The sequence below is a fragment of the Hemiscyllium ocellatum genome, chromosome 9 (assembly GCF_020745735.1).
Source record: "Hemiscyllium ocellatum isolate sHemOce1 chromosome 9, sHemOce1.pat.X.cur, whole genome shotgun sequence".
Lineage (NCBI taxonomy): Eukaryota > Metazoa > Chordata > Chondrichthyes > Orectolobiformes > Hemiscylliidae > Hemiscyllium > Hemiscyllium ocellatum.
Genome location: NC_083409.1, coordinates 60,408,888 through 60,434,387, shown reverse-complemented (window position 1 = coordinate 60,434,387; position 25,500 = coordinate 60,408,888). Strand labels below are relative to the sequence as shown.

General features: G+C 42.7%; 1 protein-coding gene across 2 annotated transcripts in view; it reads left to right on the top strand.

The window, feature by feature from the left end:
- The first annotated feature begins 6,720 nt into the window (after positions 1-6,720).
- Positions 6,721-25,500, top strand: part of LOC132818735 (DEP domain-containing protein 1A-like) — a 30,677-nt gene continuing 11,897 nt past the window's right edge. For both annotated transcript variants that reach the window (XM_060829786.1, XM_060829785.1), the window contains exons 1-6: positions 6,721-6,851; positions 11,584-11,849; positions 14,933-15,080; positions 20,417-20,538; positions 22,604-22,734; positions 23,388-23,435. In XM_060829786.1, coding sequence (XP_060685769.1) covers positions 6,804-6,851; positions 11,584-11,849; positions 14,933-15,080; positions 20,417-20,538; positions 22,604-22,734; positions 23,388-23,435 — 763 coding nt within the window. In that variant the 5' untranslated portion in view covers positions 6,721-6,803. The remainder of the gene's footprint in view (positions 6,852-11,583; positions 11,850-14,932; positions 15,081-20,416; positions 20,539-22,603; positions 22,735-23,387; positions 23,436-25,500) is intronic.

Sequence of the window (25,500 nt, the reverse complement as noted above, 5' to 3'; positions counted from 1 at the left end):
ATCCCAGCAGCTCTCTTAAGCTCATCCCTGAAGGGAACAGAAGCCCCACCTTAAGGCAATTAACAATCATAAAATGGCTGTAAGGCAAGCCAGAAATGCAATGGTGTGATCCACCATTCTGACGTAGATCATTGCTCACTTCCTGACCCCTCAGCCCACTATTTTCTCTGATGGGAACATCAAGGATAAAGGGAATTGATCATAAATGTAAGAAATGTTTAGAGTGGCAATTGGAATATATGTGTTTATATAAAAGCTAGCATTTTCTTCTTCAGAAGTCTGAAGATGTTGGGAGAACTAAAACATGCAAGTATGAGATAATTAGTTCAGACTAGTTATTCAGGATTCTTTGTTTACTAATTCATGGGTTACTGCTTGAGCCAGCATTTATTGCTCATGGTGGTGAGCTGCTTTCTTGAACAACTACAATCCAATTGGAAAATCTTGTCACAATCCAATTAGTTTCGATAGACTCACGAGGCTGTTAGGGAGGAACTTACAGGACTGAAGACAAGGATTTTGACCCAATACTTAGTGAAGGGAATTTAGAAGGGACTTTTTTTTTAAGGTATCGATTGTCTTTGCCGTATTAGATGGGACTTGGGTTTGGAAGGTGCTGTCTGAGGACAATTCCTGAATTTCTGTAATTCATTCCCATATATGAAGAACACTATATAAGAGTAGATTTATGCTATGGGTGTTGATGCTAGGGAAGGGAATAGGACAGTTAAATTTAATAGTCAATTACTAAAATTAAGCATTTTCTTTATCATCTATCCTGATACCAACTTACCTTTAATTGATCCAATACACACAATTATCTACAGAAAAACTGCCTTTTTTTCCCTTAATACAAACTTATAACTACATATTTAAATATTTACCATTATTTAAGTACAATCATATTTATGGATGCATTTCCTGGGTTTGATTTACACAGATCTATTTTTATCTCATATTTATTAGTTTATTTTATCAATCAATCCTCTTGTCCCTGACTTCTTCTCGGATTCTGATACTGGAGACTATTTATTTTCTGGTGACTACTCTTAAAATGTTTCTTCCTTTTGGGTCACCTATTTGTCATGCTCACTACAAAGAACCAGTTCGACAAATGCTTCCTTATTTGGTGTAATTAGACTAGATTCTCTACAGTATGGAAACAGGCCCTTCGGCCCAACAAGTCCACACTGACCTTCCGAACAGTAAACCACCCAGACCTATTCCCCTACATTTACCCCTGACTAATGTACCTAACACCATGAGCAATTTAACATGGCCAATTCACCTGACCTGCACATCTTTGGATTGTGGGAGGACACCCATGCAGACACAGGGAGAATGTGCAAACTCCACACAGTTGTCTGAGGCAGGAATCACACTTGGGTCCCTGGTGCTGTGAGGCAACAGTGCTAACCACTGTGCCACCACAATATATAAACTAATTATATCATAGTGACTGAGAAACACATTGCAAAAGAAAATCTTCAGTTATTCATCATAATTACATTCCCAATCCCAGGACATTTATGTATTAGTAAGATCCCCTTTAATTATAACTCTATGGTTAGCAATCCTTTACTTTCCAAATTTGGTGGTCTATATGCGATCAGCAATGGAACCAAACTGTTCCTAATCCATAATGAAGATTGATTTAAAACTATATCAATTTTAGTTTCTTTGACAATTTTATATTCAAAGATAGCCTACATTAGCTCATTTTATTTTCTTTCCATGTTGCTGTCTCTTTATCCACATATCAATGGATTTTTAGTACACTTGAAGCATAATTGTTTGCCCATAATTGCAGCATAAATGTCAAGAAAGACAATTGTGCAGTGTTGCATTTTCATCAAAAGAACAAGGAAATCACAAACTACATGGATAAGTATAAATGGAGTAGAGGAGCAAAGGATGTAGAGGTACATATATGTAACTTAACCAGTGTTTTACTTTCATTAATATGTGGGGCCACAGAAAAGGTAAGCAAAGCACTGATCTTGTTTGATCACATTTAGATTATTGTGCACAGTTCTGGATGCTATATTATGAAAAGGATATTGAGGTGTTAATTAAATTGTAAAAAAAGATTAACAAGAACATTGCTAAATTGAAATACTGAATAGGTGACACTCCTTTTGTGAGAAACAAATAAGCTGAAAGGTGACTTCATGGAGGCATTTAGGATAATAGCAAGTTGAGAAAATAGTGAGGGGATTTGGTTTGGTTGGGTGCCAAAACAATAGTCTGTAAAAAGAAGATACTTACTAATGAATTGGGTATTCAAGAGAAACTTCTGATAATACAAAGCTAGGTGAAATAGGAAGACATGATAATGAAGCAAGCTGGTTTGTAGTTGATCATGAACATGACAGATGAAGTGTAAATATTTTAAAATGTTTTTGAAAATCAAGATGAAGTAATATATATTGTATAGAGAGACGTTTACAAGTTTTCAAGGATGTAAGTAGCAGACTTGATCAAGGGAGCCAGTGGATATGGTTTATTTGGACTGTCAGAAGGCTTTCAATGAAGACCCACATATGAGATTAATGTGTAAAATTAAAGCACATGGGTTGTGCATTGAGAGCGATAGAATATTTGTTAGAAAACAGGAAACAAAAAGTAGGAATAAATAGGTTTTGCTTTGAATGGCAAGCAGTGGGGACAGTGGGATACCACAGGGATTGATATTAGGATCCCAGCTACTCACAATATGACTGCATAACTTAGTTGAGGAAACTAAACGTAATATCACAAAATTTGTAGGTGACACAAAGCTGAGTGAAAGGCTAAGCTGTGAAGAGGATGCAGATTTGTTGCAATGTGATTTGTAATGGCTGAGCGTTTGGGAAAATGTATAGCAGATGCAATATAATGTAGGTAAATAGGGTCGTAGAGTTGTATAACATGGAAACAGACCCTTTGGTCCAACTTGTCCATGCTGACTAGATACCCTAAATTAATCTAGTCCCATTTGCCAGTATTTAGCCCATTTCCCTCTAAACCCATCCTATTCATATACCCATTCAGATGCCTTTTAAATGTTGCCATCACTTCCCCTGGCAGTTCATTCCATACACGCACTGCCCTCAGTGTGAAAACGTTGCCCCTTAGGTCCCTTTGAAATCTTTCCCTTCCCACCTTAAACCTATGCCCTTCCTGCCCCAGGGAAAAGACTGTGGCTATTTACCCTATCCATGCCTCTCATGATTTTATCATCCTCTATAAGGTCACCAGGTATATAAATTAGGCCGTAGGAATTGCTCTAATTGTTCGGCTAGTCCAACCAGATCCTCTATTAAACTTTTCATTTCCTTTTTAAAGACCTTAACTGCACTGCTCGTTAAGGGAGCGCTTACATATCCGATTGTACCTTCCCCAATCGGAACCTCTCATAAGGGACATAATTTTACATGTTCCATTATCTCTGCCCCTCCTTTACATGTGGTGGCTTGAGTGTTTCTGAGCCCCTTAGGTTCTGCATCTTTTAGTTCAGAGTCTGTTCCCCTTTCTGTGTCTGGACTCTGTTCTACTTCGGGAGCTGTAGACTCGTTCCGGGGAGTAGTATATGGGGCAGCAAACATGTTAAGGGATCCCATTGAGGCTTCCCTTTTTCATTCTTCTTTTTTCCTGATTCCTCCGTATTCATGGGACATAATTTTACTCCTGCGCTCCCTATCCAATAAGCTGCATATTCTGACTCTTCTTGACTGTATGTTTCTTTCCGATTGACGTATATATTTAGATCTTGGCACAGCCAATCTTCATCGGACCCATATTTGGGCCAAAAAAAATACCAGGCGCCTTAATACTTTCTCTAGTGCAAACGAAACAACAACAGTTTATCACTGTAGCCTTAATCTTTCTCCCGCGTCCAGGAGTTGTGTTCCCAATCACCCAACATTCTCCTCAAAGAACTGTCAGGCGGGAAATATCCCCTTTACGTTATTTACAGATCGATCATTACACAGGCAACTCTCCGTGCCTCCCATTGTTGCTAATTTAATTAATATTAATGAGGTCCGGTGTCACCTTCTTCCAAACCCTCTTCAGGGTCCTGACTAGATACCTTACTCCACCGATTAATCTGACCAATTATATGCTTTTTTTTGAGACTTCAACTGTTCTCCATAAATCACTTTTATGTAAGGATAAAGGAGGTTAGTTAGAAACTGATAGTAAGGCAGTCATGAACTGTAAAAAGAACAGGAGTTAACATTTCATTTCATAATCTGTAAAATCCTTAACCTTAAAAGAAATCATGTTAAAATTTCCATAGTAGAAATCAGATTCAAAACAATCCCGGATCTCAGGCTCCAGGGAACAAAGCACAAATATTCAATCACCAACAAACTTGGCGGAGTGGACTCGATGGGCCGAATGGCCTTACTTCCACTCCTATGTCTTATGGTCTTAAACAAATGTGCATTCAAACCAAATCACAAAGGGTTAAACTTTCTACTAGCTGTATAGCTCTTCTCTCTCTCACACACGCACACACACCATGTCTCACAGACACTTTGAGCTTCCCGCAATGACTCCTCTAGCTTTTGAATATTTTTCTGGACGTCTGGCCATAAGTTAGTTACAAAGTGCACCCTCAGTAGCCCTTCAGCTACTAGCCCTTCTGACACGGGCTGTTTCCCATTGACATATGCTTAATTTTATATATCGCCAATTCCCCATACATGTCGTACGTCCCGACCACCAAGGCAATACTTAAAGGTCTCTTTTGTTACCTTGGCCTGTGCATAGAGTAACCTAGTCATTTCGGTGTGCTCCGTCCCGCGGGAATTCCTGCAGCAAATACCACTGCCTCCGGTCGCCCGGATATATCCTTTAAGACCTTTCCCTACCCGGGTCTTGTGCACAAGAGTTGCCCGACTAAACGCGCCTCGTCTGCCCGCCTTGTTTCCAGGGTCTCCCAGTCCGGATCATACTCACCCAAACCGCAAATGACAAGAGAGGGAGTCGGTGATCACCGATATCGGCGAGGTGCACCTCCCCCATCATCCCAAGAGCGGTCGGCGTATTGGATCCCGGACGAGCCCCCAATTGTGAGAAACAGAACACATTCACATATCAATCAGCCTGAGACAAAGCCTTGGAAACAAGAACAATTTATTACAGTCTTGCAAGTACCGGACACTTCTGCATTCAATCTGAAATGTGCGCCAAAACAGAGCCTGTTAGCTTTCTTACTCAGTTTACAAGTTGCGGAATCACGCCTCCCTTTTCCCATCCTATCATAGGCCGATTACCTCGCTTGTTAGTTATTTTCTTATCTGGCCATCCTGCTGTCCTTGTCTGCATTCTTTGTTCCTTGTTTGTTACAGCTTCTTCTTTTATCCAGTTTCTCTTATCATACTATAAGCTTTATTGTGAAATGCCCCTGCTGCTTCTTTTGTGGTCAGCTACAACCCTTCATTGTTATTTCCTAGCTTAAAACTATTTTCTTTAAAAGACCCTCTATATTCATTAAAGTCTTAGCCTTAAGTATGCTACATCCTACAAGAATTCTGCGACCGTTTGTATAATGTTCCCCTTCGCTTCCCCCCACTACACCCCCTCCCCCACCTGCAAAAACAACATTTCTAATCTCCCACATCCACCAAAGTCATTTATTGTATCCATTGCTCCCAATGCAGTCGTCTCTACATTGGGGAGACTGGACGCCTTCTAGCAGAGCACTTTATGGAACATCTCCAGGACACCCGCACCAATCAACCCCACCACCCGTGGCCAACATTTCAACTCCCTCCCACTCTATTGAGGACATGCAGGTCCTGGCCTCCTCCACCGCTGCTCCCTCACCACCCGATGCCTGGAGGAAGAACGCCTCATCTCCCGCCTCGGTACACTTCAACCCCAGGACATCAATGTGGACTTCACCAAATTCCTCATTTCCCCTCCCCCCCCACCTTACCCCAGTTCCAAACTTCCAGCTCAGTGCCATCCTCATGACCTGTCCTGCCAACCTTCCTTCCCACCTATCCGCTCCACCCTCCCCTATGACCTATCACCTACCACCAACCCCCATCCACCCATTGTACTCTTTGTTATCTTTTCCCCACTCCATCCCCATTTGTCTCTCCACCCTGGAGGCTCCTTGCCTTCAATCCTGAAGGGCTTTTGCCCAAAACGTCGATTTTCCCGCTCCTCAGATGCTGCCTGACCTGCTGTGCTTTTCCAGCACCACTCTAATCTAGAGCATCTGCAGTCCTCAAGTTTTTGGCTAACTTTCCTTCCATATCATACGCCGTGCTGACTCCGAATAATATTGTTCTTTTTTCACTGTCGTTAGACTAGAACCCCCAAACGTTCACTCTAACAGCAGAAATGGGTGTACCTAAAACACATACAGCATAGCCCCCATTAAGAAAGCAGTTAGGGAAGAGCAACAAAATGCCGACTTTGGGAACTATGCCCACGTCGCACGAAGGAATGCAGAAAAAAAAATTCTCGAAACACAACTATTACCCTTCGACCGTCAGTAAAAAATGAAGTACTAGAAGTAAAAACTAACGAAGTGACGTAGTTTCGTGGTTTAGTAAATAACGTACCACTTCCGGAACACAGAGGGATAAACAAACTGCTAAGCTCCAAATTAGGAGAATCACGTGACATCTTAACCAATGAGGTGCAACTAAGTGCTCGAGCTCGAAATTCAAATGTGTGGTGATGGCGGAGTTCGGGCTCGCGCTGTACCCGCGGCGGTGATGGTGACGGGACAATCCTAGTGACACTGTCACCATCCTGATCACTGACTAAACTGACAGTTCATACCAAATTGGAAAAGTATGGAAAGCCGTATGATCACGCCAGGTCCCTACAGGGCTACGAAGCTTGTAAGTTATTTTTAGGTGTTAACGGCTGCCTGACTGTTTGCAGAAAATGACTTTTCTTAAAAAAATACTCTGCTTGCAGAATGTAATGAGCTGGCGTTTTCCAGGAGTTGGAGTTTGGGGTGGGGATCTGGTGGACTGGAGAAGTTTGGGGCGAGAGCGAGATTTGCATGGACCGCGGGATGGACAAATGCAGTCCAAAACTGCTAGTAATACGGCTGATTTAAGTAGTGTGTAATTTTGAGACCACTTTGATTCTAGACTTCTTTGTGTTACTGGAAAATAAATGAAAAGTTGTTGGAAAACTTGGAGATGTGGGGGAACTGAATGTTAGTAAAGGTAGAAGTCAGTACCAGGTGGACGGAATGGCTGATGAAGGAAGACAGGAATGGCCTTTTCCAGCACCACTTACGTAGGTGTTGGAAGTTAAAAGAAACATTCCTGCATCCTAGCATAGGATTTGAGGGTATAAAAGTCTTGTACTCCATCATGGATCACTTGAAATTCTATTGGAAACATACTCCTCTAAACCTGTTTAATGTTAGCTTAGATGTTTGTATATCTGATTAATACAATGTAGTTGAGAGTGTGTTGCTGGGAAAGCACAGCAGGTCAGGCAGCATCAAAGGAGCAGGAGGATTTGTTTCGGGCATAAGCCCTTCATCAGGAATGATGCTTTTAGGGGGAGGGGTGGGCTGAGAGATAAATGGGAGGTGGTTGGGGTTGGGGGGGGGAAGTGGCTAAGGAAGTGATAGGTGGATGGAGGTGAGGGAGAGGTGATAAGTCAGAGGGGGGAGTGATGGACGGGTCTGGAGGATGGTGCTGAGTTGGAGGCTTGGGACTGGGATAATGTGGAAGGGTGGGAAATGAGGGAGCTGTTGAAATCCACATTTATCCTGAGTGGTTGCAGAATCCCATGGTGGTATATGTGGCGTTTTTCCTCCAGGCATCAAGTGGTGATGGTTTGGTGATGGAGGAGGCCCAGCACCTGCATGTATCTGATGGAGTGGTGTGTGTGTGTGTGGGGGGGGGGGGGGGGGGGGGGGGGGGGGGGGGGGGGGGGGGGGGGGGGGGGGGGGGGGGGGGGGGGGGGGGAGGTGGTGGCAGCGCGGGTGGGGAGAGAGTTGAAGTGTTCAGTCAGGGCGGTAGGGTTAGTGGGTGCGGGTGTCCCAGAGATGTTCTTTGAAATGATCTGTAAGAAGATGCCCTGCCTCCCTGATGTAGAGGAGAACACTGTGTGCAACAGATGTAGGAGATGACATTGGTAGAGTTCCAGGTAATTTCTGATGGATGTAGATGGATCCCTTAGGGCCTTGGACAGAGGTGAGGGCAGTGGTGTGGGAGCAGGTTTTGCAGTTTCTGCGGTAACAGGGAAAGGTGCCAGAAGTGAGGTTTGGGTTTGGGCTTGGGGTGGGGGTGGGGTGCATGGACCTGACGAGGGAGTCGCAGAGGGAATGGCCTCTCCAGAACGCTGATAAGGGTAAGGAGGGACATATATCTTTGGTGGAAGCAGTGGAGGATGATGCGATGTATGTGGAAGGGGAGGGCTAGGGGGTTCTGTCCTTGTTGCGTTGAGAGGGGTGCGGTTTAAAGGCAGTGGTGCGTGAAGTGGACGAGCATCATCAACGATGTGGGAAGGGAAGATGCAATCACGGAAGAAGGAGGCAAACTAGGACTTTGAGGTGGAATTGGTCATCCTGGGAACAGACGCAGCAGAGGTGGAGGAATTGGGAATAAGGGATGGCTTTCCTACAGGAAGTAGGTTGGGAGGAGGTTTAGGAGGAGAAAGTGAGGACTGCAGATGCTGGACATCAGAGCTGAAAATGTGTTGCTGGAAAAGCGCACTAGGTCAGGCAGCATCCAAAGAACAGGAGATTCGAGGTTTCAGGCATAAGCCCTTCAGGAGGTTTAGTACAGCTAGCTGTGGGAGTCAGTAGGCCTGTGGTAGATGTCTGCAGTTAGTTGGTCGCTGGTGACGGTGATGTCCAAAAAGAGGAAGGAGGTGTCTGAAATGGTCCTGGTGAATTTGAAGTCGAAGTGGAAGGTGTTAGTAAAGTTGATGAACTGTTCAACCTCCTTGTGAGGGCACAAGCCGGCGCTTATACAATCACCAATGTAGCAGAGTAACAGGTGGGAGATGGCGCTGGTGTAACTGCGGAAGATGGACCATTCCATATATCTGACAAACAGGGAGGCATAGCTGGCTCCCATGCCAGTGCCCATGGCTTCCGACAAACAGGCAGGTGTAGCCGGGAGCCCATGGCTTCGGACAAACAGGTAGGCGTAGCTGCGTCGCGTGCGGGTGCCCATGGCTTCCGGCAAACAGATAGGCGTAGCCGCATCTCATGCAGCTGCACGTTGGATTCTTCTGTACTGTACTATGATGTCCATCTTCCACTTCATCTGTAGTGAAGGAGATAACAAGCACTGGGGAAAATATCTGGCTGGTGATAAACCTAGAATGGGGGACATCAGCACTGTCCATAATCCTGGATACCATGACTCTTGAGCTGCTCTTTTCCTTCTGTCTGATCTCTTCACTGGTGTCTATGAATCAACAATAGATTTGTTTTCAACATGAAATGCTAATTGTTAAAATCTTTTGTGCCAAAGGATTTTTTTTGCTTCAATTGATGAGCGAAGCAATGAGATCAACCCAGTATGCAGACAGCAGAGCAAGAGAGGTATCAGGAAGGGGATTAGCCAGTCCTAGCAGTATCATCCATTCAGAAGTGGAAGCTGTGAAGTCAAGAACTGGGTAGAAGTTGTCCAATACCAAAATTAAGGAGCACCAAGGACAGCCCACAGAAGGAAGATTGTCCAACAAGATAGTATCTTCTCATTGTTTATTCATTTAAGTTTTTGTATATCTAGTTGAGATTTGAATACCTTTGGGTCTATGCTATGATGCAGTGATGCTATCGTGAGTAAATCTCTTAATTTTCAACACTTGTAAACTTCAATCATACTGCTGTTACCTTTTGCTAAAATTAAGTTTTCCTATGCCTTCAATGATTTAAATTCTAGTTATTCTAATAAAATGTGTCTAACTCCTTGAAAATGCTCACTGTTTTGGCCTCAACTGCTGTCTTTGGCAGAGAATTCCACGGGCTCACCATCCTCTGGGTAAAAAAACTTCTCATCAGTCCCAAAAGGATTACCCTGTATTCTTAGTGACCCCTGGTTCTAGACTCCCTGGTACAGATGAGGAGTCATCTGGAAAGTGGTGAGCCTATGGAATTCTCAGTCACAGAAAGCGATTGAGTTCAAAACATTGAATGTTTTTAAAACCAGTTTAACAGATCTCTTGGGGCAAAAGGGATCAAAGGATATGGGGAGAAAGATGGAACAAGGTACTGAGTTGGATGATCAGCCATGATCATATATAGTGGCTTGAATAGCTTATTCCTGTTCTAATTTTCAGTTTCTATCATGAAAATCCTGTATTCCACCCAGTCTAATCCAGCTAGATTTTGGTTCTGTATCCAATGTTGTTTGTCTAACTTCCAGTGATTATAGTCAAAACCAATCCAGTGTCTCTTACTTCTGTCTTGCCATCTCAGGAGTTAGTCTAGTAAAGTTTTGTTGCACACCCTCCATAGCCAGAATATCATCATGTGAGGTTTCACCAAGACCAGGTAAAATTGCAGAAAGACATACCTGCTCTAACTCTCATTCCCTTGCTACGAAGGCTAACGTAGCATTTACCACCTTCGCCACCTGCATGCTTTTCTTTCAACAACTGTTGCACAATGACATCCAAAAGATGTTACACTTCCTACTATTCCAATCTATTGTCATTCAGACAATCTGCCTTTGGTTTTTGCTGGTAAAAGTGGATAATCTTGCATTCATCCACTTATTTCTGCCATGTGTTGGACCACTCAACTTGTCCAAATTACACAAAAGCATGGCTATATCCTTCTCTCAGTTCACTTTTCCACCCAGCTTTATGTTTGTCTGCAAACTGAACAGTAATCCAGAAACAAGTTAAAGAAAGAACTCTGCAATCTATAATTAGCTAAATCATCTCACCTCGTGTTGGATTGAAGTTATGGCCATTGCTTTCAAAGGGGCTGCTCCAGATGTAAGTGGTGTGACTAAAATCAGGTGATTCTCAAATCAATTTTGTTTTTAATGCAGTTAGACCACACCACCATCTTACCAAAGACAATTAGGAAATCACAATTAATGTTAGCCTTGCCAACAATGCCCAGTATGTGAAAGAATATTTTTAAGTATTCCTCCATGTACTTTTTTTAAAAAATTGTACTTATTCTGAGTTGTTACCAGCTTATTGCAATAGAGAGATGAATTAGAGAAATGAATAGGGCGGCACGGTGGCACAGTGGTTAGCACTGCTGCCTCATCGCGCCAGAGACCCGGGTTAAAATCTCGCCTCAGGCAACTGTCTGTGTGGAATTTGCACATTCTCCCCGTGTCTGCATGGGTTTCCTCTGGGTGCTCCGGTTTCCTCCCACAGTCCAAAAATGTGCAGGTTAGGTGAATTGGCCATGCTAAATTGCCAGTAGTGTTAGGTGAAGGGGTAAATGTAGGGGAATGGGTCTGGGTGGACTTCGGAGGGTCGGTGTGGACTTGTTGGGCTGAAGGGCCTGTTTCCACACTAAGTAATCTAATCTAATCTAAATTTTAAAATAGCTCCTGTCCAGTTGTCGAGCTTTCCAGAACAGTGTTGAAGGAGGTTTTATGTTTTCCTTTTGGATTTTTTTTTCAGTGGAATGAATTGACCAAGCTTTTTAGGGCAGGAATGCCTCTGAAAAAACATAGAATGCACTTGAAAAAATACACTAACTGTTTCATGGCTTCTGAAGCAGTGGATTGGCTACATGAACTACTAAGAAGTAACAGTAATTTTGGGCCAGAAGTGACTAGACAACAGACTCTACAACTATTGAGGAAGTTTTTGAAGAATCATGTAATTGAAGATATGAAGGGAAGATGGGGAGCAGAGAACCTGGATGATAATAGCCAGCTCTACAGGTAAGAAAAGAGATGGAGGAATTTGCATTTACAGTATGTTTAGCTATTTCTTGGGATATCCTAAAGTGTTCATAATTATGTGTATTCCAACACAGTTATTGGTGCATAGATCATACAGGTTATATTTTTGAATGTCTAAGCATTCATTCACAAAGTACACTTTTTTTTGTGGTTCAATTTTTATGCTTTGATATGTTGATCATAGCGGTTAGCCAAAGCCTTATCTTCTATGGGCAATAATGATCTACAATAGCAAAGATTATCAAATCTTAGAATTTACTTTATTTTTATTTAATTTTTGTTTTTGTTTCCAATCCCGTCCCATTTGCCAGCAGTTGGCCCATATCCCTCTAAACCCTTCCTATTCATATACTCATCCAGATGCCTTTTAGATGTTGTAATTGAACCAGCCTCCACCACTTCCTCTGGCAGCTCATTCCATACATGCATCACCCTCTGTGTGAATAAAGTTGCCCCTTAGGTCCCTTTTTAAATCTTTCCCCTCTCACCCTAAACCTATGCCTTCTCGTTCTGGACTCTTCTTCTTTTCCCCCAGGCAAAAGTGAGGACTGCAGATGCTGGAAATCAGAGTCTAGATTAGAGTGGCGCTGGAAAAGCACAGCAGGTTGGACAGCATCCAAGGAGCAGGAAAATCGACGTATCGGGCAAAAGCCCCTCAGGTTTCTGATGAAGGGCTTTTGCCTGAAATATTGCTTTCCTGCTCATTCCCCTACCTCAGGAAAAGACCTTGTCTACTTATCCTATCCATGCCCCTTATAATTTTATAAACCTCCATAAAGACTCCCCTAGCCTCCAAGACTCCAAGGAAAACAGTCCTAACCTTTCCCTATAGCTCAATTCCTTCAACCCTGGCAAATTCCTGGCAAATCTTTTCTGAGCCCTTTCAGGTGTCACAACATCCTTTCGATAGGAAGGAGACCAGAATTGCATGCAATATTCAAACAGTAGCCTAACCAATGTCCTATACAGCTGCTACATGACACCTCAACTTCTATACTCAATGCTCTGACCAATGAAGGAAAGCATACCAAACGTCGCTGTTATCCTATTTACCCACGACTCTACTTTCGAGGAACTGTGAACCTGCATTCCAAGGTCTTTGTTCAGCAACATTCTCCAGGACCTTACCATTAAGTGTAGAAGTCTTGCACTGATTTTGGCTTTTTCCAAAATGCAGCACCTCACATTTATCTAAATTAAACTCCATCTGCCACTCCTCCACTCTTTGGTCCCTCTGATCAAGATCCCGTTGTAATCTGAGGTAACCTTTTTTTGCTGTCCATACACCACCAATATTGGTGTCATCTCCAAACTTACTAACTGTACCTCCTATGTTCATTTCCAAATAATTTACATAAATGGCAAAAAGTAGTGGACCAAGCACCAATCCTTGTGCCATACCACTGGTCACAAGCCTCCAGTCTGAAAAGCAACCCTCCACCACCATCCTTTGTCTTCTACCTTCAAGTCAGTTCTGTATTCAAATGGCTAGTTATCCCTGTATTTCATGAGATCTAACTTTACTAACCAGTCTACCATGAGGCATCTTGGCAAACGTCTTACTGAAGTCCATTTAGATCACGTCCACCACTCTGTCCTTATCAATCCTCTTTGTTACTAAAAAAAAACAAAATCAAATTCATGGGACGTGATTTCCCACGCACAAAGTCATGCTGACTATCCCTAATCAGTCCTTGCCTTTCCAAATACATGAGTTAAAAAGTGAGGTCTGCAGATGCTGGAGATCAGAGCTGAAAATGTGTTGCTGGTTAAAGCACAGCAGGTTAGACAGCATCCAAGGAACAGGAAATTCGACGTTTTGGGCCAGAGCCCTTCATCAGGAATGAGGAGAGTGTGTGTGACACTCTCCTCATTCCTGATGAAGGGCTCTGGCCCGAAACGTCGAATTTCCTGTTCCTTGGATGCTGTCTAACCTGCTGTGCTTTAACTAGCAACACATTTTCAGCCCATTCCAAATACATGTAAATCCTATCCCTCCAGATTCACTCCAACATCTTGCTAGGCTTAGACTGACAAGTGGCAAGTAATATTTGCACAACACACATGCCAGGTAATGACCATCTCAAATAAGAGACATTCTTGCCCTGCCCTTGACATTCAATGGTGTGACCATCACTGAATTCCCTCTATCAACATCCTAGGGGTTACCACTGACCAGAAACTCAACTGGACTTGTCATGTGAATATAGTAGCTGTAGGAGAAGATCAGAGGCAATTGTGGTCTTCTGGCCTTTGAGACAAGAGGCCTGGATTCAATGCCATATGCTCCGGAAGTGTGTAACAACATCTCCGAAAAGGTTGATTTTGGAGAATATAAATATAAAAGGATATACTGACATTGGAGGTTTTTCAAACGAAATTCACAGTGCTGATTCCTGAAATGAAGGGTTTGGATTATTAATAATAGTTAAATAAATTGATTTGTTGGAGTTTAGATGAATGAAAGGTGACTTTTTTTGTTACAAAATATTAGATTGAGATGGCTTGACAAGGTAAATGTTGAGAAGATGGTTCAGCTAATGGGGAATCTTGAACTAGGTGCCATGCTTACAGAATAAAGTGGCACTGATTTTAAAACTATAGTGCCATAGAATGTCTTCTCCTAGAGGTTAGTGAATGCCTTCATTTTTGTTTTACCACAGAGGGATGGGAAGTCTAGAAATTACTTCAAGAGGAGGTTGATAGGAATCGACTCCCTATCATTTCAAAAATCTATGATGAACTGGCATGAAACAGGAGTTGTGGTCTGGAGCAGATCAGCAATAATCTTGTTGAATTTCAGGGCAGGCTTGAGAGATTAAATTGCCTACTCCTCTTTTGTACATTCTTTGTTTATTGTGAATTGTTGGGTACATATTATTTGCTTTAATTGAGGTTCGTATTGTGTTATGACAAGTCTTTTTGACTTGTGTTCTCTGTTTTGATCTTGCAGTTATTACAACTAAAATACATTGCATGCGTTTTTTCACATTGTACTTGGCTTCAGAGCAACTCTATTTATTTACTTACCTGAAAAATTGTGTTGATGTACTTTTGAACAGATTTCCTACAACATCCCCACTGAAAGTTGTTCCTAATCATCCTCCGTTTCACAAAACAAATGCTGCAAGCAGAAGTACCAAGGTGAAAGGTGGCTTTTGTGAATTACCCAAGACAATGACCAAGGAAAATGACATTCTTCAATTTCAGGTATTAGAATTCTTAATCTGCATATGAATATCTGTACTGTTTAATTGTGCAATTATTTCCATTTCTACACATTGTCCTTTTGAGAAAATACAACTGATTGCCTTTTTGTAATATGAATTTTAAACTACATATTCTTGCCATTGGAAGTTGCTAATGCTCTTTGTAATGTGGTGCTTCAGCGTATTTACAAGTGCACTAATTGAAGGATACAGATAACAGTACTTTTCACTAACCTTCCTATTCTTTGGGCTTACAGAAGCTGCTGTAGGAGATTTAGACAGGGAGCTTTCAAATGTGCATGGTGTGTCAGCAGCTAAGCCCATCTCCACCAAAAACACAATTTTTTAAAAAAAAACTTCAATTCTGGTTCCTACCCCTGAGACAACAGTCTTTTCCTGAGGCCTCGATTGCCATTCAACATCTGCCATCTGCTTGAATATGCAGTCTTTTCCAGACTTGCCAGACCAATTCCTAGGATTGATTTTTTTTAATTATAGTGGTGCTGGAAAAACACAGCAGGTTAGGCAACATCCTCGGATGCTTTCTGGCCTGCTGTGCTTTTCCAGCACTACTCTAATCTAGACTCTGATCTCCAGCAACTGCAGTCCTCGCTTTTGCCTGAACTTGTTAATTGCCAACTTCTGTTATCTGTTTAAAGAAATACTCTTCTCAGGATGTTCTTGAAAGAACTCTTTAATCAGGAATCAGCCTGCCATTAACCTCCAGGCCTGGTCTTGCAAACCAGCAAAGGCTTGCTTAGTCTATTCTGTTTTCCTTTTTTCTGTAAGCCATTCCAAATTCCATCTGTCATTTCCAGCTGTCAATTCCTAGTTCACAGTTCAAAACCAAAATTGATATAAGACTAAAAATAAACTTGGTGAAAATACTAACTCAGTTAAAATTAACAACTGAACAACTGACCTAGCGTTCTCCATTTGTGGCAGAGAATTCAATATCTCTTCTACTGTATGTAAAATTGCTTTGTAGTATCTTTCCTGAATGGTCTTTCCCTAATTTTCAGGCTATGTTCTCTAGTTCAAAAGCTCCAAACAGAGGAAATAGCTCATCTTTTACCTTGTCTACCCTTTTGGCAAGTGAAAATAAAGCACGGAACTGTGGATACTTGAAAGCTGAAACAAAAACAAATTGCTGGAGAAACTAAGCCAGTCTGGCACCATCTGCAGGGAGTAAGCAGAGTTAACATTTTTGGTCCAGTGACCCTTCTACAAAACTGACAGTAGCTAGGAAATGGTAGTATATATTCTGTAGATGGAGTGGGGGTGGAAAAAGCGTGGTTGTTAGATAGACATGAAGCACAGAGGGAGCGAGAGACAGTAAGGCAGATAAAAGGATGAATAATGGTTAGGCAGTGAGTAAGAAAAGCTGATAATAGGGAAAATTGGCTGGGTCTAGTGAAAGCAGCTCGTGTTCTGATAGTACCTGGGGTATGGAGGGTATGTATAGGATATGGAAAAAGATGTTCAGACCCTAAAGGAATTAAGCTCTACCAAGTTCTGAAGGCTGCAGGGTACCCAAGTGGAAAATGAGTCGCTATTCTTCCAGCTTGAGCTGAACCGCACTGAAACACTATAGTCTGAGACAAATGTTGGTGTGGGAACATAGTGATATGTTGGCTTGGGGTCATTTTTGTGGACAGATCATGGGTGTTTGCAAAACAGACATTAATTCTGAGTTTTCTCTCTCCAATGTAGAGAAAAACCACATTGTCAGCAGTAAATATCGTAGACCAGATTGAATGAAGTGCAGGTTCTGTTATGTTTCTGTTGGCATGTTACTTATTTTTCGGTGAACAATATTATGTGAACTTGTAACCTTCAGAACATATAGCAGAGCACAAAACTTGAAGTTACCCAACTTTGAGCCCATTGAATTGGGTGCACTTGTCAACAATACAAACAAAGGGACTAAGGATAATCTGTGCATCTAGTCCATCAAGATGAGAGAGATGAATGTTGGTTGATAAGCACTTCCCAATTCAAGCATCTATTTGGCATTTCAAACAGTGTCTAGTCAAATATAATATAGTCTAATATAGAGTACCTTGCACCATCGTGCTTAAAAATGGTGGTTATCCTTTGGAATTGTCTAATTGGTACTGAGTTCAAATATAATCTTGTTCTGTAGACCAATGCCTTAAAGTGAATTGAGATCATTCATTCACTTCACATCAGAACATCAAAATATTTATATCTAACAAATCTCGGATCACTGGACTCAAAATGTTGCCAGACCTGCTGATTTTTTTACTACAATTTCTTTGTTAGACATAAGTTGTCTGATGCTAGTTTGATTTGAACGCAAAGTTTATGTCTGGCACGATAGTGCTAACAGACTAATTTTAGGATGAATGCGCATCCTTGAAATGTAGATTAACCAGATTAATTATTGAAGTCCCAAGGACAGCATTATGACTTACGCAGTTTAAGACAGAATTGCCAAACTGGTATGAGAATTTGTCCTATTTGTTAATTAATGCTAGTGGCTGAGATTTCCAATAGTTCTACATTTTGATACTTCATTGAAAAAGGTGAAGAGTTATTTCATCTTTATCCTTTTAACAGCAAAATTCCAAAGTAAACTCGAGCTTTAAGATTGACATGGTCCCCTTGGCTTGATTGATAACTTTGTATCCTATATATATGGTAAGAAGAAAACTGGAGTGAATTTATTGTAAAAATGGGGATACTGGACAGATAAGGGCTCTTTGATCTTCCAAACATTATGTTGATAATCCTGAAGGGGACCAAGCTCCTGGCAGGTATGACTCTATCAAAGCTACTTGCATGAGGATCTCTTCTTACTTGGATAGGTGTGCTGCATCTTTACAACAGAAGCATTTACATTTCTGTTTTCTGGTAATGACTTTGTTTTGAGTGTTGCCTTTGTAGCATTGGCTTAGAGATCTTAAACCTAGTAATAGATTTCATGAAGATCAAACTGCTGGATGCTTCCGACCCCCACCCCGCGCCACCTGTATGATTTCCTGATAGTTCAGTTGGACTGATTTCACCCTGAGCGTAATGATACTTGGCGAATGTCATTCATTTTTGGATCTGACTGGCCAAACTGAATTTAATGAATTACAGAAGGCCTTGGTGTAGCAGCTAGTAATGGAGACCCCAGAAGATTGGTGAGTCTGTCAGTCAGCCAGACTTGGGGTTGTGGGAATGGAGGAGTAAATGATGAGAGGGAACAATCAATATGGCTGATAGGGGAGGCTGTGCCTTCCACAAGATACTCCTTGCCAGAGGGGATGTCCTCTGGATACCTTAATGATCTCCAAGTCAGGTGTTGGGTATGCCATGACACCTATGTGCCTTGCCTCTCTTGCACACCCTCCCCCAATGCCCTCACCACCCCACCCCCCATTTCCTATCCCTACCCCTTTTCCTTTCCCCTCCTCCCTTTCTTAATTGGGTGCACTGGAAAGTTATGGGCTCCCCCTTCCCCTTCTCCTCCTCCTCTCTTCCCCCCCCTCCTCCTCCTCTCTTCCCCCCCCTCCTCCTCCTCTCTTCCCCCCCCACCTCCTCCTCTCTGCCCCCCCTCCTCCTCCTCTCTCCCCCCCCTCCTCCTCCTCTCTTCCCCCCCCCCTCCTCCTCTCTTCCCCCCCTCCTCCTCCTCTCTTCCCCCCCTCCTCCTCCTCTCTTTCCCCCCCTCCTCCTCCTCTCTTTCCCCCCCTCCTCCTCCTCTCTTCCCCCTCTCCTCCTCCTCTCTTCCCCTCCTCCTCCTCCTCTCTTCCCCCCCCTCCTCCTCCTCCTCTCTTCCCCCCTCCTCCTCCTCCTCCTCTCTTCCCCCCTCCTCCTCCTCCTCCTCTCTTCCCCCCTCCTCCTCCTCCTCCTCCTCCTCCTCCTCTCTTCCCCCTCCTCCTCCTCCTCCTCCTCCTCTCTTCCCCCTCCTCCTCCTCCTCCTCTCTTCCCCCCTCCTCCTCCTCCTCCTCCTCTCTTCCCCCCTCCTCCTCCTCCTCCTCCTCTCTTCCCCCCTCCTCCTCCTCCTCCTCTCTTCCCCCCTCCTCCTCCTCCTCCTCTCTTCCCCCCTCCTCCTCCTCCTCCTCTCTTCCCCCCTCCTCCTCCTCCTCTCTTCCCCCCTCCTCCTCCTCCTCCTCCTCTCTTCCCCCCTCCTCCTCCTCCTCCTCTCTTCCCCCCTCCTCCTCCTCTCTTCCCCCCTCCTCCTCCTCTCTTCCCCCCCTCCTCCTCCTCCTCCTCTCTTCCCCCCCTCCTCCTCCTCCTCCTCTCTTCCCCCCCTCCTCCTCCTCCTCCTCTTCCCCCCTCCTCCTCCTCCTCTCTTCCCCCCTCCTCCTCCTCCTCCTCCTCTCTTCCCCCCCTCCTCCTCCTCTCTTCCCCCCTCCTCCTCCTCTCTTCCCCCCCCTCCTCCTCCTCTCTTCCCCCCTCCTCCTCCTCTCTTCCCCCCTCCTCCTCCTCTCTTCCCCCCCTCCTCCTCCTCTCTTCCCCCTCCTCCTCCTCTCTTCCCCCCTCCTCCTCCTCTCTTCCCCCCCTCCTCCTCCTCTCTTCCCCCACTCCTCCTCCTCTCTTCCCCCCTCCTCCTCCTCCTCTCTGCCCCCCCCGCCTCCTCCTCTCATCCCCCCCTCCTCCTCCTCCCTTCCCCCTCCTCCTCCTCTTCCCCCCACCTCCTCCTCCTCTCTTCCCCCCCTCCTCCTCCTCTCTTCCCCCCCTCCTCCTCCTCTCTTCCCCCCTCCTCCTCCTCTCTTCCCCCCCTCCTCCTCCTCTCTTCCCCCCCTCCTCCTCCTCTCTTCCCCCCCTCCTCCTCCTCTCTTCCCCCCCCTCCTCCTCCTCTCTTCCCCCCCTCCTCCTCCTCTCTTCCCCCCCTCCTCCTCCTCTCTTCCCCCCCTCCTCCTCCTCTCTTCCCCCCCTCCTCCTCCTCTCTTCCCCCCTCCTCCTCCTCTCTTCCCCCCCTCCTCCTCCTCTCTTCCCCCCCTCCTCCTCCTCTCTTCCCCCCCTCCTCCTCCTCTCTTCCCCCCCTCCTCCTCCGCTCTGCCCCCCCTCCTCCTCCGCCTCCTCTCTTCCCCCCCTCCTCCCCCTCCTCCTCCTCTCTGTCCCCCCCCCCTCCTCTCTTCCCCACTATCCTCCATATGCCTATCCAATGCCCGTTTAAATGCTCATAAAGAGGGAGAGTCCACCATTGCTACTGGCAGGGCATTCCATGAACTCACGACTCGCTGAGTAAAGAATCTACCCCAAACATCTGTCCCATACATACCTCCCCTTTAATTTAAAGCTATGCCCCCTCATAATAGCTGACTCCATGAAGTTAAGTTAAGTTAATTTTATTTTCTGTCAAATTTGTGTAATTCTTGCAAGGTGAATGCAGAAGAAACAGATAAAGAGATGCCAGAGGTCATTTCTGAGGAACCAAAAATACATGTCAGACAAGTTACACAAACTGACATTGAAGAAACTTGGAGAGAAGTTGCACTTAACCAGTAAGTGTGTTGTTTTTTAAAAATTGAGATAAGTATAATGACAATGAACTGCAGAAGAGGTGGATCTTGACAACCCAAATGTCATTAGATTAGATTAGACTTACAGTGTGGAAACAGGCCCTTCGGCCCAACAAGTCCACACCGACCCGCCGAAGCGCAACCCACCCATACATTTACCCCTTACCTAACACTACGGGCAATTTAGCTTGTCCAATTCACCTGACCCGCACATCTTTGGACTGTGGGAGGAAACCGGAGCACCCGGAGGAAACCCACGCAGACACGGGGAGAATGTGCAAACTCCACACAGTCAGTCGCCTGAGTCGGGAATTGAACCCGGGTCTACAGGCGCTGTGAGGCAGCAGTGCTAACCACTGTGCCACCGTGCTGCCCGTCATGTTTGTCCTCCGTTCCTCACTTGCTTATTCTCAATACTCTCCAGATTTCCCACCCAAGTATCAACTGCTCATATGCTTGAAATTTATACTCTGAAGACTTTTGTCAATAGTAGTGGTCCTCCACCTCTAAACCTCTTCCATGTTTTAAAAAAAAACAATGTTGCTGGAAAAATGCAGCAGGTCAGGCAGCATCCAAGGAGCAGGAGAATTGATGTTTCGGGCATGAGCCCTTCTTCAGGAATTTTTTGTTGCGGCACAGTGGCACAGTGGTTGGCACTGCTGCCTCACAGTGCCAGAGACCCGCCTCATTACTGCATTTTAAATTACGTCGATTCTCCTGCTCCTTGGATGCTGCCTGACCTGCTGCGCTTTTCCAGCAACACATTTTCAGCTCTGATCTCCAGCATCTGCAGTCCTCACTTTCTTCTTTTATATAAAAAAAAAATTCTTATCAAAATTTACTTGTTTTCTCCTTTTCTGTTGCAAGTTGTTCTCTTTGATTCTCCTACCCCACCCCAACAGTGCATACCATCTTAATTAAGAGAAATATAAATGTTATCTAGAATGGACTAATTCCAGCTGGTCAAGTTTCACCATCTTCCTAATATTGACTTAATGGAATCTGACATAATTTGTGTTTTCACTGGAATATTTTTCCATAATTGTGTCCTTTCATCTATCAGTAACTTTAATCTAACTTTGCTACTCATTTTCATATATAAACTTGCCAATGCTTTGGAATTGGGTCTAATTCCATCTGAAAGACTATTCCAAATCTATTCTTCAAATATTACTGAAATGTCTGATTTCTGTGTGAAATCTTACAAATGTCATTTTTCTCTATTACTTTATTTTCTCTCAATAATGAAAGGTACATTCAAGGGAAGTTTTCATGTAACGTTCCAGTAGGTACATCTGTGATTTGCTCATTTGTACCTTTTTAATATAATTCTCCAATTTTAAGTTTCCAAAAGATTGGGCTTGAGACATCCTTCCAATTGATTTTGGCTGTACAAAAAGTTTGACATGTGATAACCTTTAGTTACACTCGTTATTCTTATTGCTCCATTATTCGTATTGGCTAACATTTGTGATGCAATCTTAAGTTATTAAACATTTGTGGTGATTTGTGGCTAAAACAAAATGTATTACAATGGAAAAAGAACGCCTGGCTGGTCTAATAATTAGAATTGGCAGTAAGCAAGTAAATCTATAAGACCAGAACACAGGCACTGTCCTTTAAATTGCCCTGTCTTTAATCCCCATGTGTGATACAAATGGGCATCTACAATCTGATTGACATTTTGTATTGTATTCAAAAAATGCATTCCAAATTCATTTGTGATCTTTTGTTAGTAGGGCTGTTAGAGAAAGCTGTACAATGCTGAACTTCAAAATGGAAAAACCCAACAAAGCTAAAGGAATGAGTGCTTGATGCAGTCACTTTTTAAAAATTTTTTTAAATTTTGAGTAGGTTTAGTAATTTTGACCAGTTATTAGTCAATTAAAATCGGAATATATCAAATAAAATTTTCTCTAGATAATTTTAACTCTTGCTGATTAGTAAAAGCATAAAAAACAAATTACAGCCTAATTTTCTTTGGCAATGAAAAGACTTGAATTTGCTTTTGAATATTGGTCATTCTATATTGTGGTGTTTATTCCAGCCTACAGAAGATCTTGGGTTTGGCTGCATTAAATGATGTGCTCGATTTCTCTCAAGTTATCCCGCAGTACATTTTGTACAATGTACATAATGTCAGTAAACATGGAGTTGTAATATTACAAGACAAGTCGGGTGAGACTACCTCTTATCTTTCTAACAGTATGTAATATTGTCAAATAGAAGTTGGAGACAGGTTACTCATTCCATGATGCATCTGTTTGTAGAAATCTTCTATTTTTGCATTCATTTATTACTGGTCATTGAATGTGGTGGTTTGATTAATGTCTTCACTGTTATCAAATATATTGTACAGATGTTTATGCAGTATAGAATATTTGTTTTAGTGAATTATCCATTATAGATAGGTAAAATGGGTAGGGCCAGATTGTCTTGTCTGGCTGAGACTGTGCTTGTTCTGAATGCTTCATAACTCAGGTTATGTGATAATTATTCAGCAAGTTGAAACTTCCCTTGGGCAGTTTAGATGCCATCTAGAATTCTTGATTTCTCCAAGCTGGTCTTGAATGCTTGAAGGTTGTGGATTACCAGGACAATTACTGGATGAAAACTTGCTCTAACTCCTGGCTAAGTATAAAATTGTTTGTTTTTCTTTCTCCTCTTCTCTCCCTCTCTGAATTAAATTAGATTTGGTAATTTATAAAATTTTGGCAGCTTCAATGAACTGAATCATGGGTAGCCAATGAAAGTTAATCTAATAATTTTGAAGTTTTCAACACTTAGTACATAGAATTTCTTCCTCAAACATTTCTCTTTTTGTTTTGTAGAGGACTTGCCTCATTGGGTGCTATCTGCCATGAAATGTCTAGCAAACTGTAAGTTGTCAACATACAATGAAATGGTTAATGGATTCAAATAACTAGAGGTAGCTGATGTCATTGTATTGCAGTGAAAATATCAGTGCAGTTTTTTTTTTAGCAAGAGTTTAGACTCTGCATGTGTTGAATTGGAAAAGTAGTAAAGCAACAACAAGATAATAAAGCAATTGCAAGATAGCAAAGGAATAATGTAATGTCCACAGTCAAAATTGTTTTATTCGTTGAACCTCTAAGCATTGAAAGAGGCCACTAAAACACCAGGAACCTTTGACAAGGGAAGGTAATTGATGTGCACAAATCTGACATGAGCCATTTTGTAAGGAGAAATTCTAGTCCAAGGTGCAATCAGACCTGATGATATGTATGAGCCTTCACACAGACCATATATTACAATTAGATAGGCATACATATGTAGTGATTTATTATAGTCATTCTATGTATGATTCTAGGCATTCTATATCATTTTAATCAATAATAATGATTCTGTTTTAGATAACTATTCCTCGTAATTGGTATATGTTAATTTTTTGCAATTGAATTCAAGGGTATAATTGTCTCTGAAATCCTTTTGTTCTTAATCTCAAGCACATTTTTAGATTATCTGGAGTTCCAACCTATAGCGAAGTAATATAAACCATTTTAACACTCTAAAGATCTCTGGTTACAATCTCTCTCTATAGTGAAGAGTCAGAGGATAGTGGGGCTACTATGAGACCCCAGAAATACCTGTGGACAGGTGAAAGGTGAAAAGTGCAGCTGGAAAGAGGAGCAGGAATTGAGAGCGTAGAGAAAATAATGAAACAAGAAAAAATTGTTTTCTGACAGGGCTTTGGAGTTTGGGGAGAATAAACTGATCCCATCTAACCCTTTTAAGTTCCTAAAATTTGATAATCCTCATACAAGTGGTGATCCCTGATACAAGTAGGGTAGGGGCAAGATTGCATGCGTTGAAGTTTGCACAGACTTCTTGCCTCCACACCCATTCCTAGAATTAAATGTTTCACACCATGAAACAGTAATCTAACTTCAGCTGACCATCTTTAGAATACACAGCAAGATGCTATATAATGAGGAATTGATATTAACTGTATGAATAAAGTAATGGATGTAGAATAGAACAGTCAATTGTATTTCAAAAGAATAAAGGGTGGATTTGCAAACTTTAATCCCAAAACATCAGTAAAGATAAATCTATGACTGCATTTTTTTAATAGAAAGTGGATTTGAGTTGAATCACTTTAAATTAGTGGATAAAAGCAAATTACTGCAAATGCTGGAATCTGAAACCAAAAGAGAAAATGCTGGAAAATCTCAGCAGGTCTTACTGCATCTGTAAGGAGAGAAGAGCTGATGTTTCGAGCCGAACTGGGTGAAGCAGAGGCCAAATGGAAAACAGGGGAGAAGGGTAGCAAAGGGGGACGAGGAGAGAAAAAGGTGATAAGAGAGTGGGGAGCGAAAAAAAAGTGAGACAATCACCCTCCCTCCTCCTCCTCTTCTTCCCCCATTCTCCACATATTTTGTCACACAGCATGGCTTCGGCCTTGGTCATTCACAGCTTCACAGCTCCTAATCTCTCTATGCACTGTCATTATCATCTCTTTATTGTTACCTTTGCTTCTGGAGCCATGACTCACCTTCTCTCAGCCTCGTATAAATACCTCCCTATTTCTCCCCTTTTTAGCTTTGACAAAGGGTCAATCAGATTGAAACGTCAGCTCTTTTCTCATCTTCCAGATGCTGCCAGACTTGCTGAGATTTTCCAAATGCTGCCAGACTTGCTGAGATTTTCCAACATTTTCTTTTTTGGTTTCACTTTAAACTAATGTTAACTCCAAAGTAACCCAATATCCTTTGGTACAAGATATTGAATTTGCTGATTTTCCTTAAGAAACATCGCAGAGAATCTGCCAGTAATAGTTTTTTGCTTTTTCTGTTATTCATTGTAAAGACATAAGAATATCTGTCAGAAAATACTGTTGCGTGCCCTCTGGTGGAAGAGCTGAACTGAAATGTCAGCATAGGTGATATGCTCAAATCCTATAGCAAGGCTTCTATCCACCAC